This window comes from Danio aesculapii, chromosome 23 (assembly GCF_903798145.1).
Source record: "Danio aesculapii chromosome 23, fDanAes4.1, whole genome shotgun sequence".
Classification (NCBI taxonomy): domain Eukaryota; kingdom Metazoa; phylum Chordata; class Actinopteri; order Cypriniformes; family Danionidae; genus Danio; species Danio aesculapii.
This window is the reverse complement of record NC_079457.1, coordinates 39,678,288-39,697,171: the sequence shown is the minus strand read 5'-3', so window position 1 is coordinate 39,697,171 and position 18,884 is coordinate 39,678,288. Positions and strand designations below refer to the sequence as shown.

Here is an 18,884-nt window from a genome sequence, read left to right as displayed (position 1 = left end):
TCGCATTGTTTAGTAAAATAATATGCTTTTGTAGATGCAAGTTAAAAACGATTTTAATGAATCACAGTGTAAGTTGGTAGTGTAATATATTACATTTTCATTTAGACACGTATGAGACGTAAATTGATTATTTTAAAGAGATGGATTATTTATTTGAACCTTTTCGTCTCAGTTTAGTTAACGTTAGCGTTTGACACCAAATGTGATATAAAATATTTTAATGATTCCAGTGTGCAGTTTACATTCGACAGTATATTACAAAACATTGCAATTTTAGAAGAAAACGTTCAAAACCGCATTTGAGCTCATTCGGCTAGATGTAAAGTTGCCTTGCCTCACCTGTATCTCCTGAGGAAAACGAATGTTCCTCCTCTGGTTGAATACAGCACTGGGTTGGAAAAAGTCCTCAGCAAGACGCTTTGTCAGAATCAAACTTAATCAAGTGACCATCTGTTCACATTTAGATCTTCTCTATTACTACTCTAAAGGCGATTACCAGTGTTTATAACGCGGAAGCAGCGTTTAATAGCTTTCTAGCCCATATGACGGTTTCCGTACAGGCTGTGTGATATGTTTACATATAACACATAATGCTAATTGATAACACCAAAGGAAAATACGTAAGTATACTTCAAGTAAAGTGCGGGTTACTTAAGTGTACACTTAATGCACTTGAAGTTTACTTTTTTCACGTATTTATTTTTGTGAGGATTAAGTATATTTTTAAGTATACTTAATGTATATCAGCTGAACTAATTCAACATTTAGGACCAGACTGGCCCACTTTTTAGTTAATAGAATTAGCCATATTTTTAAAAATACTTTAAATGTAAGTAGGGGAAAGCAGGACACAACCTAACAATTTCTCAGTTTGAGTGAATCCATGGGGTTCAGAGTAAAATACTTTTTACAAATTCACTTACTGTACTCTGCTAACAGAATATTCTAGTATCACTCAAGTTTGTTACCTTGGACTGTCGTATAACCTCAGGAAAACTGTCGATAAAATTGGTATTTGAGTCTGTTTTTGATTGTGTTATCACAGTTTGCTTCCATTCCACACACATTTTATTAAGCTATTCCAGCACAAAGCTGACATGTTACTAATCTGAACATGCAAGTTTATGAAACAGTATTTAAACATATATAACACTAAATACACAACTCACTCACGAAAAAAAAAAATCTATCCAAGAAAAAAAATACAATTCTATATATTAATGAGTACATCCCTTTCTTAAATTTTTGCATATACATTAGATAAGTCAGTACCAAAGCTAAACCTGGAACTAATCTAACAACAAAATTTAATATTACAGTCCACAAATGTGTAAACCTAAATTAATATGTTGGGGGGATTAAATAAAATTTAATAAACATGGAAAATCTGAGAGAAACATAAAATATATTTTTTTTAAATGTTGAAATGTTGTTTGTTTGTTTTTTCTTCTATTTCTAAAGATGTTAGGTGATGTTCTTGGCTAGTTTTTAAAGTATACATTCTTATTTTTAGTTTAAAAGTTTACTGTGCACTCTCTAAGGTGGGTCACTCCTGTTTTCTGGTGAGTATGGCCAGCCCCAATGTTTTTCAGTGACCCTCAGTGCCAGTCTTATATTAACATTTATCAGCCCATAATTTTTCAGGTGACCTTCACTGACCAGTGTCTTTTAGTTGATCCTCGCAGGCATCATTGCCTTGGTCTCTGTTTGGGTCTCCATTCCTGCAGAGGTCTCATCACGCGTTATTTCTGAGCTATGTATGTGGTGAAGAAATAAAATAGGTACACTTCATTTTATAACTTGATATGGAAACATTCACAAGGCAACAACCAAATTATTTTCAACAAAACAACTGACATAAAAATGTTTGGTCACACTTTATTTTGATGGACCGTTTGTTACATTGCATATACATGCCAACTAATTCTCATTAGATTATAAGTAGACTGCTAGGTTGGGTTTAGTGTAAGCTGACATGTACTTGCAAAGTTTCTTATAGGTAGTTAAACGTCTGTTGAAGGAGCAGTATCAACAGATATTAAGCAGACAGTACTAATACTCAAATTGACCATCAAAATAAAGTGTTACCAAATGTTTTATAAAGATCATACTGTTTACCTGCTGCACATGAGCAAATTGTTCTCCTTGTACTTGTCTTCTCTAATGCCCAAGTCATCCTTTTTTAGACGCCACTGAAATTTAATTACAGACATCACAATGTGGATTGACAAGCACTCTACATTCTATTAATTACAATAAACCCATAATGGCTGTGTCCTGAGTGTGTACTTTTCTGTGAATATGTGCTATTTAATGATTCTCATCAACTCAGTGTTGAATAAAGTTTTAATTGATGCTATGATTCATCCTAACAATCAACCAAAAGTTTCCCTGAAACCACAAAGGAGCAAGTTTTTGTGCCATCTAGTGGTTAAGAGAAAATCTCACGGTTAAGGGGATTGTTCACCCAAAAATAAAAATGTGTTCACTATACAACTCAACCTCAAGGGTTCCAAACCTTTATGAGTTTTATTAATAATTTGAACACAAAAGAATATATAAAAAAGCTCATGTGACTCAACAGTTCATGTGATGGGATTATTGGACTAAGCAGCAGACAAATTTTAATGCACAACATCTCAAATATTATTTCAGTAAGTGTGTCATGGGCAAAATTTGGATGCATATTTTTGTGCCAAAACACCATGGAGAAGCGAGGTCAGCCATCGGTGGCAGACTACGGAGATATGACTGAGGTCTCTCTCGTGCGCTCTTGGTGTCGCGTGTCCTTGCTCTGACACAGGTAACAAAAAGATTCAACTTCAGCCATGTTCATGTTGTGAAAAACATCATCAAAATGTCCACTGCTGTTTCCAATAGCGCTTTTAAAACTTTTAATATAGGAAATCCTCGGCTATGCAGAGACTTTTATTAATCAGAAATTGAGTGTACATAGTTTTTACGTTTTGAAATGCAGGCTAAAACAGATGTAACACATTGATCAAATTTAGTTTTCAGTCTCGCTCATGTAAAAGTAATATTTAACTCGTTTAGTTTTGCCTTCATTCATTTTTGATTTCAGTAGTAACAAAGCACGAGTCTTCAAACACATGATTATTTTCACACGTTTTTAAATATAATAGTTTAACTAACTAATTTTTAATAACTAATCTTTTAGCTTTCCCATGGTGACAGTCCGTGCATAATATTTTAGTAGTTATTTGCAAGATAGTTGTATTCGGACAAAGTCCCTTTAAGTATTCTATAGTCTTTGATTCAGATTAAAGTGTTATTTAAAGACTTAACTGTTAACTGGGAAAGTTGGAATAATTAGTCGAGTTATTGTATAATTGGTTTTTGTAGACAATCAAAAAATATACAGTAAATATTTCTTAAGGAGGCTTACAATAATATCTATAATAATAATGCTGACCTTAATTTTTTTTTAATTAAAAACTGCTTTTATTGAAGAAGTAAACTGTAAGAAGTACGACTCATTATGACTCCAGAAGAATTTTTTTTTGTTTATAGGAAATATTGTGAAAATGTATCTGTTAAAGTTTACAGGTGCAAAATGTGCCTTGATGAACTTAAATACAAAGTTACTTGTCAAATACATTAACAAGGAAGATTATTTAGAGTTTAGGTTATTTAATTGTCTTGTTTATGAAGACTGCAGAGTGATGCATGAAAAAAAGACTTCTAATTGTTTAAGTAGTTTGTGATGTCTGTTAAAGTGTGACCCCTGCCTTCCCCCCACCCCCCATAATTGATATTATGAAACCTTACGTCATATGTATTTTTATTTATTTATTTATTTTACTTTTTCTACTTTTTAATTTTTTTTTTTACAAAACACTGAACAGTTTTAAGAAAAAAACTAAATAATATTTTCCCCTCACCTCCTCATTATGTTCAATCCAGCTATGTGAAGGAACCAAATCTTCCCACACACATCTGCAGGTGACTTTAGCATCCATCCCAGCCACCAACTCTAAACCTTCCAGCTGTCATGCTAGAAAAGTGGGAAAAATAAAATATATTTAATATACAGTACACATGATGACCTCTATAGTCACTGAACAGCCTAAATTGACGAGGAACACGAAGGAAAATCGGATGAATCACATTTATCTGAATTTCCATAAATCTTATTTTTACAAACACTTGACCCATTCTAATTGTAAAACATTCTAAAAAACCCACCCATTCTAATTGTTTTGTGGATGTTATAAATTACCAGCACATATAATGAACACTTTACTATCCCATGAGGCCTCGGGAGAATATTTGTGAATGGCAGTGAAGCAACAAAAGTGACAATGGTAGATCCAATTATGACAAGATGGAGAATGTAGAAAGTCTAGATTACAGTCATTACACACACATTCATAAAAATCCAGTCACAAAGAAACCATTTATTCAAAATAATATATTTAAGACGGTGTTTCAAGCACAGCCAATGCTTGTTAATAGTGATATGGCAGAGTACTGTAAACAAGTACTGTTTAATTAAAAACATATATATTATATGACATAGATATACCAAATAAGAGACATTAAACAAATAGATGTAAACAAGATGATGGAAAAAATATGAGAAGATGTAGTGCAAATAACGTGATTCAGCACTTCTATTCAGGGTAAAGAGCTCAATGAGTATGTTCATTCAACAGCAATTTTCTTTATCTGCCATACTTTGAATGTCTCGTTCTTACCCAGCCTGCTTTGCGCTGGTGCACCTTGTCAGAGATCAAGGAGAAAAAAACGCTCACCTCTCCCAATATTATGACCAACCGTGGCCACTTGGAGAACTGTAACCCACTTTAAAAACCATTTCATTTGACAGAAATTGATTCTTGACCCTGAATAGCAGTGCTTATTTCGAGTTGTTTAGATAGTTAAGCTTGAAGAATATAAATCTTTATTCAGCACATGCATGTGCAGTATCAAGCTCTCATTTCTTGTGCTCATATTGACTGTGAAGATCATAATCACTTCTTAAATGTTTTTGTCAATTATTTTCACATTTATTTTTTTAATAGTTTACAATCTGAAAACATGTTTTAACATGCAAACTTAAATATTAGCCATTTGATAGTGAAAATTATTACTACAATAAAATATTGATACAAAAATAAATACAATATGTAACGTTTTATGAGGTAACTACTAAATAAAACCTTTCAAATCTGCAGTTTTTAAGAGAGCATAGATGTGTCCTTCACTGTCTTCGATATCTTCTGTGGTTCCGTTTCTGAGGAAAAAAATATATGTAAATGTACGCCTTTGACCTATTTTCACTTTTGATTATATTTCGTCTGAGAAGTTAATACTGAAGTAAGTCAATATTCTCTTAGCTATCACTAAAGCTCTTTTTATTTTGTTGCATATGATTAAATCTTTAATCAGATCTTTGTCTTAGAAGCCTGAAATCAGTTATGTGAGGTGCCTTTGTGACTGCCTTCAGACACGGTCATTATTATACTGCCGGTATAGTGCATTTATTTTTTATTTCAGTATTCCATCTCGTTAAGATTAAAGGGTTAGTTCACCCCGAAATAAAAATTAGACCATGATTACTCATTATTAAGGCAGGTGTATACGAATTTCTTCTTTCAGTAAAATCTATTGTGAATTGTTTTGAAAAATCTCCTGGCCTTAAGAGTACATCATGGCCTAATTATGATTTTTGGGTGAACTAACCCTTTAATATAGCATTTTTTGTTTGTTTTTAAAAGTAAAATGGAATATGAAAAACAAACATAGTTAAAAATTAAATATATATTACAAGTTTGAGTTATTGTAATAGAAAATTAATTTGTCAAACTCTAAAACAAACTTAATATTACATACAAATTACACAATCTACTTTAAATATGCAGATTTTTATTCTGTCAGTAAAATAATTTGGACTTAATTTGAACTGAATGACAATGCAAAGTCAGCAGTTTGTAAAAATTTTTTTATTTCCTTTTCTTTCAGAATTGTAAAAAGGTATAAAGTTAAAAATAAAGAAATGGCCAATCCGATTATCTATCAGTATTGAGAGATATCTCTTAACTTCAGTCTGCGCAAATGTGCGCATCTCTAATCAAATGATGCATATTTTGAGACAAACCTCCCTTTTTTATTTACTCTTCAAAATTTACTTCAATTATAATGTCACAAAAATTGTCCAATTTGAAGTTAATATATTTTCAAGAATCTTATTACATTTTAATTACATTCTCAAACAGCACATTTAATCATAAAAGTATTATTTCATTTAAAATCCCTGCAACATTTTAACATTAACCCAATTATTTTACACATAACAAAAAATATTAACCCCAAAAAATATTAAGTAAACTATTAGAAAGTATAACCAGCAAAGGTCACACAGTGTCGCAGTAGGTAGTGCTGTCGCCTCACAGCAAGAAGGTCGCTGGTTCAAGCCTTGGCTGGGTCAGTTGGCATTTCTGTGTGGAGTTTGCATGTTCTCCCTGCGTTTGCGTGGGTTTCCTCCGGGTGCTCCGGTTTCCCCCACAGTCCAAAGACATGCGGTACAGGTGAATTAGGAAGGCTAAATTGTCCGTAGTGTATAAGTGTGAGTGTGTATGGATATTTCCCAGAGATGGAAGGCTGGAAGGGCATCCGCTGCGTAAAACATGTGCTGGATATGTTGCCGGTTCATTCCATTGTGGCGACCCCAGATTAATAAAGGGACTAAGCCAAAAAGAAAATGAATGAATGAATAACCAGCAAATTCAATAAACAATACGCATTGCATAACATTGTAATTCCCTGTAAAATTTCCAAAGGCTTTTTTGCTGTTTTTTCCAAAGGATTTGCTGTTTATTGAAATTACCATCCTTTTGACATATTCAGCAACAGGTGCCAATGCTACATATGCTAAAACCTAAACCAACTAGGAACAGCAATTTTACATTGTCTTACATGGTTAAACTAGCGTTTTCTTAATCTCAGGATTTGTTTTTTTGTACCCTGATCCCACTGAAAAGATCTTCTTGCTCTAATATATTTTCTGTGCAACATGGTGTTATTGCTGTGCTTATAAACATGAAAATTTAGAAAATAAAAAGAAAGCTACAGATTAGGTTGTGCTAAACTTATTTTTGCATGTTTTACTAACACTATAGCTGATGAGAAGAAAATCAGTCTTTAAATTAAAACATTTGCACACCTGTTGCCTCCTACAATATGAGCACAAAATAGTGGTCTTTGAATGTTTAATTACTTTTAAATCAGAATAAATACATATGAATGTCTGTATTTGTTCTGATGATTTTGAAGAGGCCCTACAATTATAGTGTTTATTACACTGATTGAATGAGCCTATCTTCACTATCTCATAGTAATAACATCATCGGGCTAAAACGGATTTGGAAAAAGTTAAAATAAAATAATCTAAACAACTGATTAACCACCTTTCTGTGTGAATGAGTAGGTAAACGGCTGTTGCTGAGTGTGGTCATCCAATCCTGGTTTGCGGGCTTCTTGCGTTTTTCAGACTCCCATCCCACTTTTACTCATAAAAGAATCCTGGCTTGCAGGCCAGGCAGTAGCTAATTAGTTAGCTACTATTCGACAGCAGGCTTGACCAGGGCAATCCGGCCTGTGGATACTTGAACATTTCTCCATTTTAGACCCACACAGACCAAGGCTGCGTGCGAGCAGATGCTCTAGATCGCACTCATTTGCGCGTCTTTAGTGCAGTTTGCATTGCATAGGTAGTTTCGCACAGCTCTGTGCTAAAGAAACAGCTTTCCAGCAGCGGGAGACACCTGGATTTCAGCTGCAAAAGACCAGGTTTACCAATAACATTATAGTTGCAAAAGCAAAAGGATTTCCGTCTGTCTGCAGAATGGCGAGACCTTCGAGGTAAGTGTGTTTTGTTTGTCTGCTGCTTCACAGCAATCGCAGGTTCGCACATGATGCGATCTGTACGCGGGTCTCTCCATGTTTGCTAAATGCTAACAGGCTAACCAACATATTTTTCTGCGCGTGTTTACATAGCTACACAAAACCAGCCGTAAACGCGTAGATATTTGTTTATTTTAACAGTTATAGAAATACTTAGCCTGGAAACACAACAAAATCGGGTTTTACATCCACAGACGTACCTATGCTAACCGCAAGTGCCGACATCAAATAAAAAGCGGGATAGTAGTTCGCGCTGGGGCTAATTAATGTTCTACAAAAACAACATGCAAGCCGCTACGGCGAACAGAATAAACATTCAATGCGTGATTATTTTGTCATTTATTCCAGCTCTAGTGTGCTGATAAAGCACGGTGGTGTAAGTTTCACGTGTTTTCCACAGTTAGCCCCGTGAGCATTAGTGTTAGTTGAGCGGCTGCAGCGCAGCGTGAAACTCCTCCAGCGCAGTGCGCGCCATTACTACACACGCACACACATCTGAACAATTTCTCTTGCCAACTTGTGTTTGCAATCAATGCGCTGTAGGTTTGGGTCTGGCTTCAATCTGAAATCAAATAGGATGTCAACAAATGTGTTAATGTATATTGAAATGTGTGCTTGTTTTCCTAACGCCGAGACCTAGTGACGCGATCACTGGCAACATGTTGTTTATGTTCCTTCAAACTGCAAAGCGCCCTTTTCTCTGACGGAACTGGCGGTAATCTGACGGTAAACATTGCTGTCGGGGCTGATGTCCGTCTTGCGGGCAATGAGTATAATGTGACCCACAGGGCCTGCAGTTCAATGCCCCTGTCTGAATGCTGAGCCCTGCCCACTCTGCCGCTGTTGGCATGGCAATTCACCTACTCCAACATGGCACCTCTGTCTCCTCTTCAGTCAAGACGCGCGGCTTTAAATAAGAGGAGTGACACCTCTGTTGCTATATGGAGGATCATATTTTACAAATAATTAAATAAGTTAGCAGAATAATAATCAATCTGGTACTATTTGGAATGTAAACAAATATTCTTCTTATATTTATTTGTCCGGATTTTTTGCTGGGTTCAAGCCAGATTTATTTTCTGTTTTATTATTATTATTATTATTATTATTATTATTATTATTATTATTTATTATCATTGAGCAATTCCAGCATTATGGATGTGACATTTGCAGTAAAAACTCAAAACATAAATTGACAAAGAAAGTATATGTTAACATTCCATTGAAACATCTGTTTATATTTTCCAAAATAACTAACCACATAATTATGGAATCAGAAAAATATAATTCTGTAAACAGTTTTTAGATTTTAAATGAGGGAAATAAACATGCATTATGGATGTGACGAAACAAGTATATGAGTTTACAGAATACAACATACTTTGTAGAAAATCTGTGAATTAAACTGCACAACCCAAAAGAAATAATGGTAATCAAGAGGATAAGAGTTGGCTCACTGTAAAACAAAAATGATTGCTTTTATTTTATTTAACATTTATTTGCATTCATGAGGAAAAACTTCATTATGGATGTGACATCTCTTCGTTGTGGATATGACAGATGTGATATTTCCACTTGTGTGACTTTGGTAAATTAAATGTAATAGTTTGAAAACATTGACCGAGACATTTTTCAAGTATTTTAAAATTTTAAAATACTTGCTTATGCAAAAAAAAAAAAAAAAATGTAGAAACAGTTTCGCTGTTTTGCTGAAAACTAAATTTCTTTTCATGGCAAGGTTGACATTTGCATGGAATTGCTCGATTATTATTGTTATTTGTTTTTCAAATGGGAGTCCACTCATGGTAGTGTGGTGGCTTGACAGATTTTTGTAAAAAGTTAAAATATGATTTAGGCTTTGAATTCAACTTAAAGTTAAGCTTTACTTAAGTTTGATTGTTTCCCCCCATTTTAGAAGTTTATAATGTATTCATTTTTTAAAGGTTCTACATCAGTGAAGATTATTAAAAAAACACTTTTGATAAAATTGAAATAAACAGTACTAAATAAAACAAACAAACTTTGGACTAGTTTCCAAGGCATTATTTCTAATTTTCACAAAAATGTAACAGTTTAACTAAATCAATTATAAATACAGTATTTAAAATTTTACTACAATTATTAAAACCTAAAAAGCACAAAAGCTATGCTAAACTAAAGCTTAGTGTAATTATTTTTTAACTTAGAGAAAACCCCCCATAAAGATTATGAAAAATTAAATTAGAACAATAAACGAATCCATACTGCTAATAAAAATAGTATCTCAGTAATACTAAACACTAGTTCTAATTAATGCAAATCAAATTTAGAATTTTTACACACAGTGACAGTACAACCAGGTAATATATAATGAATCCCTACACGCAGCAATGGTTTGTGGACATAAACCTAACCAATGTCTTGAAATACAACATGTGAACAGTTAGTTGTGGTAACTATATATATATATATATATATATATATATATATATATATATATATATATATATATATATATATATATATATATATATATATATATTACAGACTCCGAACAGTATAAATATTAAAAGCAAACCCACCTGATGTGTAAAGGCCACTTTACAAATCACATTTTTTTCTAATAATTTAACAGGCGCTTGTCAATTATTACTTACAGGACAATAATATTAGAAAATGTAATGCAATCTATATAAAGACAGTTGCATGCATTATTGTTGACAGATATAGTTTTTAATTGTAAAGGGTTTAGTGCAATTGTAAACTAAGATGTGCATAATAAGGTGCAATCAAAATATGAAAATCAAATGCTTTTCCATGAACTTATTCTTGTGTCATTCGTTGATATTAAATGGTATAATCATTTTTGATATAATAGCATGTAATTATACTTTTTTCGGCCATTTATTTTATATCTCATGTTTTTTTGTGCACAGGAATAAAAGGGTTGTTGACTACGCACAATTCCAAGAGTCTGATGATGCAGGTAAGCTCCCCTAATGCAAATCAAATGTTTTCACAGAGGGGATTTTAAGCATCTTTTTTCATTGCCTGCCAGCAGTTAATACTGCAAACAGCCAGAATTAAAAAAGCTATTTTTTGTTGAAATTTGTAAACTGTAAAGTTTGGTGGATGTTAAGTATAGAAAACATCCTTTAAAATATGTATTGCAATTAAAATCTAAAGACACAAATGAGTAATGTGTGTCAAAAGTAACACCTAGAAGCGTATTTTGGATTTTTTCTTTAAATAAAGCTATAAAACTGTTTATGAAAAGTCTTAAAGTTGACAGGTGCATGGAAAAAGTTTTGGAAATTTTAAAAAACAAACAGAAAGGAAATCTAATAAAACAAGATGCCTTGTGTTTACAGGGTTTACCACAGTTAATGGGATTTTTGGAATATCATGGAAATCTAAAAGTGTGTTTTTCATTTAATTTTGTTCAAATCATTGAATATCAGGTATTTTGGTTAGACTTTATTTTGATCGTCATTGCAACTACATGATAGTTACTTCTCATCTGAGTAGCCGATACTGCTCCTTCAACACATTTTACTGACTATAAAAAAACTTTGCAATTATATGTTAACACACAATAAACCCTAACCCAAACCCCAACCTAACAGTCTACTTATAATCTAATGAAAATTATTTGTCATATAGATGCAGCGTAACTTAAAATCAACAAAATGCGTTAAAGGAACCATCAAAATAAAGTGATACCTGTATTTTTTGTTTCCATTTATCAAAATGTGATTCTCATAGTGGCTTTTTATTTAAATAATTTTAATCTGTTATTATTTTGACATTATTTTAAAATTATGTTACTAATATATAAGCAACAGCAGCCTTTTTTAGCAGCCATTTAAATGTAGTTTTTTAGTCAGTGAAAGGATTTGGTATTTGGATTAGAGTGGAAACCCTGAGTTAAATAATAATATCAGATGCAGTGTTGAATGTGCTGTGAAGTTGTGTTTGGTTTTATTACTGATTGGACTCAATGACTTACAGATGAGGAATATGGAAAAGAATCAGAACGACCTGAGAAGCCGCCTGTAAAGCGCAGGTCAGTTACTCTGAATACTGATAATCTTGTTAAATATTTAGTGTCTAAGATAGTATTGAAGGTTAAAAGATAAATCATGGTTGTAAAAGTGTGATATTTCAGTTTAAGCACCACTGTCATGTTTGTAAATATTTATTTTATTGCTCCTCCGTTTTGAATAATATTTATGAGCTGCATGCATATTCATTACAAAGTTAGACTTTTAAGTTCACTGGAATTGTATTTTTGACATCTATTAAATAAATGTAAATAATCATGTATCTTTTCTTGTGTAGTGATGATTCTCGTGTCAAGGACCACAAGAGTAAGTTCAATTGAATTGTATTTTATTTATTTGCCATTATTTTGTATTGTCATATCTGATGTTTTATTTAGTTATTTAATATTCTGATGAAATGTTATTATTTTAGAGGACCACAGCGATGATGATAATGACAATGACTACGGCGAGGACGAGGAAGAGGAGGATGACGGTGGAGACAGTGATTTTGATGCAGAAGAGGCCAGCAGGGGGAGACAGGCTACAGCTAAACGGAAAAGGGCTCGAGGTATTAGAAACACTGAGCTTCACACAGTACATTCCAGCATCCATCTCTGCATGTTTGGCATTTAGCCTTTTAAATATATTCATATTCAACCTTTTCTCATTTATACATACTAAATTATGTAATAATATATATGTTGCAGAATGAGATGCATTTTACAATAATTTTTTTTAATTAATGTAATTGGAAATTTAAATTCAATCAAGCGTGGTCAGATGGTTTAATTTTAAAAGTTCCATAAGTGCTTTGAAATGTGCAATTTTATTAGATGTTTGACGTACTCTCAGCTAAAATACGAAAAGAGGGCAGGACATAGAGTAGCTTCTCCCCTTTAAAGAAATCCAATAGGAGTTTGGTTTATCACAGCTCTGCCAGTGAGCGTCAAATAAGAAGCATCTTGAAGGGGGCGGGGCATGTCAGGTCCTGGGGAACATTTGATTGGTCAGAGGATTTGATGAAAAACTGAAGTACGCATCATTGATCCATTTAGGGAGAAATGACAAACTGACAGCTTTGACTGTTAATATCTTCTAAAAGCAAATTTTATCCCTGTTTAGGAGCACACTAGCTTATAGATTTACTTAAAGCTAACATACTGATACTAACATCTAAAAAAAACTTTATTTTAATTTCACAGGACTTTTAAGTAACCTTGAGGTAAGACGTCCCGCCTCACCAATTTTAATTTGTCAGTAGCTATATAGACAGTGTTCCATATGGAAATATATGTCTATTGTGTAAATAATTGTTTTAGTTCCATGCATTCATTCGTCTTGTTTCTCTGGATTTTTTGTTTTATGCTTTATTCTGACTTAAAAATATTTCTTTTAAATTTAAAATTTAAGTAACATATTTAGAAAGCTTTTTTGCATAAAATATCAAAAAGGTGCCATGTTTTCAAACATGTTTAAATACATTTGTAGGTAACACAGTAGCAAACATTGTTTTTTTCAGGAGAGTTAAGAAAGTAGCTAAGAATTTTCTGTAATAACTCGGATTGTTCAGTTAATACAAATGAATTAATTTGATGAATTGCCATTTTCCGCTCAACAAAATGCTCTAAATGACATTCACATGGGGTCATAATTGCATTATTGACTGGAAAAATAATACAGTTGAAAATGAAGAACATTAAAATAAAACAGACAGATATTATAGTAACATTCATGATAAACATTATTATTAGCATCATCCCAGAAGACACACAAGATCAGAAGACTTTAATATTAGGTTAGATTTAGGTTGTCAGTGACCTAAAGTAGCAACGACGTTGATTTTAGGTTTTGTTGGAACATGACTAAAACCCAACATCTTAAACCAACGTCATATTGACGTCAAATACCGACATTTATTTATCAGGTATGGCAACCAAAATCCAACGACTCATAGACATCATAGTGGTAACGTCCACACAACATCAAGCTGTAACATCATTAGACGTTGATATTTGGTTGTTTTTAGGTTGCGTTGGAAAGAATCCAAAATGCAATGTCTATCTGGCATTGGACATTGATGTCGGCCTGGTGTTGGATTCTGACGTCAATCCAATTTTCATTTCCAAACAAAATGCAACATCCCACGTCGTTGGGGTTCAACATCAATCTGACGTCATGTTGACGTCATGTGCCTGCTGGGAAGTCTAAATAAATTTAAAATGTGCATTTCTTCATGTCTACATTGGATGTGGCACAACAATTTCTGATCTACTCCAAGCGCTTACAATACTTCTAACATGTTTAACAGTAAAAACAAACATACATTTTCAGAATGCACAGTAACCATGTACCCTTTTTTGGCGCCTAGATGACAGTGATGATGATGGTAAGGTTGTGAAGAAGAAGGGCCGGCAGGTGCGTCAGGCGGCCACAAAAGCTGCATCCAAACAGAGGGAGATTCTGCTCGGAGACGGAGGAAGTGAGGACGAGGAAGGACAGGGTGAAGAGGAGGAGGATGACAGTGACGTTTACACCGGAGGTATGAAGAGAAATATGTTAGAGTTGACATGTTTCAAGAAAACATCGACATTTGCATGTTGATCCTAATGTTTCCTTTTGTTCTCTGACAGAAGACTCGGGCAGTGATGAAGACTTTATGGTGGAGGATGATGATGATGACAGTGATTATGGCCGACCCAAACGGAGGAACTCAAAAGTTAGCAGGAGAAGCAAAGACAAGAAATCCCCTAAACCCAAGATAAGGGCTTCAGGTAAATAATGTAATCTGTTAATGTTCAAACGAAGGGCAATAACTATGTTCTATATTTCAACTACTCTATATCATTCTTTAATTTAAAACATTAGTAAAGGCTACACCACAACTAAAACAATGATAGCACAGAATAATAAAAACATCCAATCAGCCAATCAGAGTGCACCCTGCTTTATCAAGTTTGAGCATTTAAAGTGCTAGTCACCAAAACTGAACTTGAAGCTTGAAAACTTTTTAGTGATATACTCATTATAATAGTTAGTCAATACAATAGTATTGTTGTCAATGTAAACATGGCTGAAAACATGGCTTTTTTATTTTATGCAAAAAAATCTAAATCCTTAAAAAATATGTATAGAAAAGAGATTGTTAGTGTTAGGAGATCAATATTTTTAGATGAATGCATTTAGCCTCCTTGGTAGAGCAACTGACTCCCATGTAAAAAATGGCCAGTTCGATCCAAGCTCTGGATCCAAGACTGAGTTGCGTGCAGTAATGGAGGTCAGATAGCGAAGTGCTATGCAGGTAAACCTCACTCCTCTGACTTCTAAAAGTGCTCTAGCGGCAGACGTTAGAGGCCATGCTTTAGCCTCCTTGTTAGAGCAACCGACTCCCATGCAAAGAATGGCCAGTTCGATCCCAGCTCAGAGCGGGTTGGGTGCAGTAGGACCGGTAGGTTACACATGGGGGCTCGTCTGGGATGGGAGTGAGGTTTGGGGGGTGAGTGTAACGGAGACCAGCTACCGAAGTGCTATGCAGGTAAACCTCACTCCTATGACCTCTAGCGTCTGTCACTAGAGCACCCTTAGAGGTCAGAGAAGTGAGGTTTACCTGCATAGCACTTCGGTAGCTGGACCAGAATAGATAAGAGTGTTGGTTTTGGAGAGGGTCTTGTTATTTGCTTTTGTAGAATAGAGAGTGTAATATATATGCAGTTGAAGTCAGAATTGTTAGCCCCCCTTTGAATTTTTTTTTCTTTTATAAATATTTTCCAAATGATGTTTGAGAGAGCAAGGAAATTTTCACAGTATGTCTGATAATATTTTTTCTTCTGGAGAAAGTCTTATTTGTTTTATTTCGGCTAGAATAAAAGCAGTTTTAAATTTTTTATAGACCATTTTAAGGTCAAAATTATTAGCCCCTTTAAACAATATATTTTCGATAGTCTACAGAACAAACCATCGTTATACAATAACTTGCCTAATTACCCTAACCTGCCTAGTTAACCTAATTAACCTAGTTAAGCCTTTAAATGTCACTTTAAGCTGTATAGAAGTGTCTTGAAAAATATCTAGTCAAATATTATTCACTGTCATCATGGCAAAGATATAATAAATCAGTTATTAGAAATGAGTTATTAAAACTGTTATGTTTAGAAATGTGTTGAAACAATATATATATATATATATATATATATATATATATATATATATATATATATATATATATATATATATATATATATATATATATATATATATATATTACACACATATATATAACAAATGATGATTATTTTAGCTTTCAGACATTTAAATACACATAAGAACTGTAAATATAAACTATTTGAAATATACACTGCTTTTCATGAAGATGCCAATAATGCTTATTCTTAAATATAATTGAACCATGTGCTTTAAGCCATGGTCACATTACAGTTGGAGCTTGCTAAATTCTGTCGTACTATGCTATGAAACGGGGCAGGATAAAGCAACATGATTAGCAATCTCTCGCTTTATGGAATTTCTGTACAGAAAGGTAAAGTTTGAATCTTCTATTTGTCTCACACAGTCACGTGATGCGATTTCTTTGGTCAGAGTTCACCAAGCTGGAACTTTGGAATTCAGCGATATGAGAAACTTGTCACACGAGCTTGCGTTTCCAGTCTGTTGTATTCGCATGCATATAATAGATGTCTATGGGGCGAAATGTGCAGTGTGACTGTAGCTTTAGCCACATCAGATATACACTGTAGGTTACTGGAATGTTTACTCTATTCTTCTCGCAGTAATCAGCCAAATTTCATGTATTCTGGGAGAAGTTGATGAATTTACATGTTGTAAATCCAGCAGCTCTAACCTCTCTTACTGGAGCGCAGACTAACATGGTTGCGCAATAAAAATTTAAAAGCATTTCGGCTGAATAGCCTAGTGGTTAGCGCGTTGACATATGGTGCAGTAGCATGTCAAGGCGTCCCAAGTTCGAATCCCGGCTCGAGGACATTTCATCTCTCTCTAACTTCTCTTCCTGTCTAAATACTGTCCTATCTAAAAAAGGCCAAAAATAAATCTTTATAGAATAAAAAACCAAGCAGTGCATTCTAAATAATGATCAGCAGGGGGTTCAGCGGGAGCATTTAGAACTTGCGTGTAAAAGGTTTAATCAAAAACTTCCTCTTGATTTAACCATCACTTTTACTGTAAATTAAGTCAGCTATCTTTTCCCAGCGACCCGAGGGGCCAAGAAAAGGAGAGGGAAGCGTCAGACGAGGGTGAAGAGAGTGGTGAAGAAGGCCTCACCAAAATCTGAAGATGAAGAGAGCAACAAGGAGGAGAAGGAAGAGGAAGAGGTGCAGGAGGAAGACAAGAAGGAGTCGCCCGCCGCAAAGAAGAAGAAGGATGAAGAAAGCGGCGCAGAAGGAGAGGAAAACAACGACAACGGAGAAAAAGAGGAGGAGAAGGAGAATGAGAACGAGACGGAGGAAAAGGACGATGTTTCTGAGGAGGAAGCTCCGTCAGGTGAAGACTGAGCTCTTTGACCTGCCGCTGAACGTGTCTGTTATCTGTTGTTCTTTATGAGGAGCAGTAGAATTGATTTCCCACAATGCTCAAAGAGTGTTTTGGATGTTTGTTATGTCTCTCGGCTTGTAAATACCATATCTCCACCTCACGAAATCTGTAAAGTATCATCAGACCTGTCCTAAAAACTCTACGGTTTGGCCTAATACTGAAACGCGATCTTTCATATGAATATTTATCAATCTTTCAATTTGTCTTTCAATTGATCTGTTTTGTTACGGTCGACCTTCAGTGTATAAATAAAGAAGGACGAAGACAACTTGCCCTGAAAATACAGATTATACTGTAGGTTCTGTATCTCACTTTACGGGCAGTGTACAAATTTTGGAAATCTGTTTGAAAAGATCGCTTGTTCGCTCCAAAACGAACCAATTTTTGTGACTTTTAATGTACACGATCTCATCCCAGCGGCGTCGACTGCTGAAAACACAGGCTTCTAATGAACATATACGCTTGTCGTCATGAACTGCACTGGATTTTGTGGCTGCAGTTCAGTCACGCGGTATCCTCGCTACATCAACCGTACGTTACATAGTTCTAGTGCGCTACTTTCTCCCACTTTCCGTGCAGTTATTTCTTGATTCAGTCTAGTAAATCAGCTTTCTTTCCCCGTCTGAGCATTTGAACTAAGATGACTTTTTTTCTATGGTCGTATTGAACCTCTTTCATGGTTGGCATGCTTTCATGTACGTGCTTGGCGAAGGGAGTCTGGTGTAAACCTTCAGGATGAGTGACGTCAGAAGTGAGTGAGCTAGTGAAAACCTTATTATTGACCTCTGTGATGCTTCATGTGTGAAATTTTTTAAGACTATTTTGATGCTTCTAGATGCCTTTTTAAAAGAGCAGTCCGTCGAGCCATTAGAATGGCAAACACGAGCTGAATTCAGTGCACACCATCCATAGCTTTCTCAGCTTCATATGACTATTTTTATTGCTTGTGTCGCCATCCTAATCTGTAGCCTTTCATTCTATATCATAATTTATCCAAAATAAATGTTCGTTTTAATTACGCTATTCTGATTTTTGTAAAATTTGTTTTACAAGGAAAAAATAAAATGTATCTTTAAAGAAATGGAGTAGTCTGTGAGCTTTTTGACTTTTATTTGATTGTGTTTTAGGTTAAATCCTGACATACTGTAGCTATCACACATGAACTTAAAGAAATTTATATAAGGATTTATATTTCTTTTACTCTTTAAGACTGGAGAAAGCTTTTTTATCATGTGTTCTGGTCATCATAAACACATTACAGCCTACACTGTAAAAAATGTTGATTAACAGTTTCTGTATTTTGTGTTTTCCATTTATTTACGGTTGTGAATTATTATTATTATGGGACCTCGATCTCTGCACTGAAATTCA

The 18,884-nt window shown here is 34.3% G+C and overlaps 1 protein-coding gene across 2 annotated transcripts; it reads left to right on the top strand.

Annotated features, from left to right (window-relative positions):
* Positions 1 to 7,523: 7,523 nt before the first annotated feature.
* On the top strand, positions 7,524 to 18,594 carry nucks1b (nuclear casein kinase and cyclin-dependent kinase substrate 1b). Of its 2 annotated transcripts, none has more exons than XM_056449364.1 (8): positions 7,524 to 7,884; positions 10,842 to 10,891; positions 11,917 to 11,971; positions 12,247 to 12,275; positions 12,382 to 12,519; positions 14,320 to 14,490; positions 14,585 to 14,722; positions 17,172 to 18,594. In XM_056449364.1, exons 1-8 carry the CDS (start codon positions 7,868 to 7,870, stop codon positions 17,471 to 17,473), a joined length of 900 nt encoding a protein of 299 aa, XP_056305339.1. In that variant the 5' UTR covers positions 7,524 to 7,867; the 3' UTR covers positions 17,474 to 18,594. The 2 variants fall into 2 exon arrangements, with proteins under 2 accessions (XP_056305339.1, XP_056305338.1); XM_056449363.1 differs by having other exon boundaries at positions 14,582 to 14,722.
* The last annotated feature ends 290 nt before the right edge of the window (positions 18,595 to 18,884 follow it).

Excerpts from the sequence above, each read along its gene's own strand:
- nucks1b (XM_056449363.1), top strand. Across the intron at positions 12,276-12,381 it reads TCGTGTCAAGGACCACAAGA|AGGACCACAGCGATGATGAT; the intron begins GTAAGTTCAATT and ends TTATTATTTTAG. Across the intron at positions 12,520-14,319 it reads TAAACGGAAAAGGGCTCGAG|ATGACAGTGATGATGATGGT; the intron begins GTATTAGAAACA and ends TTTGGCGCCTAG.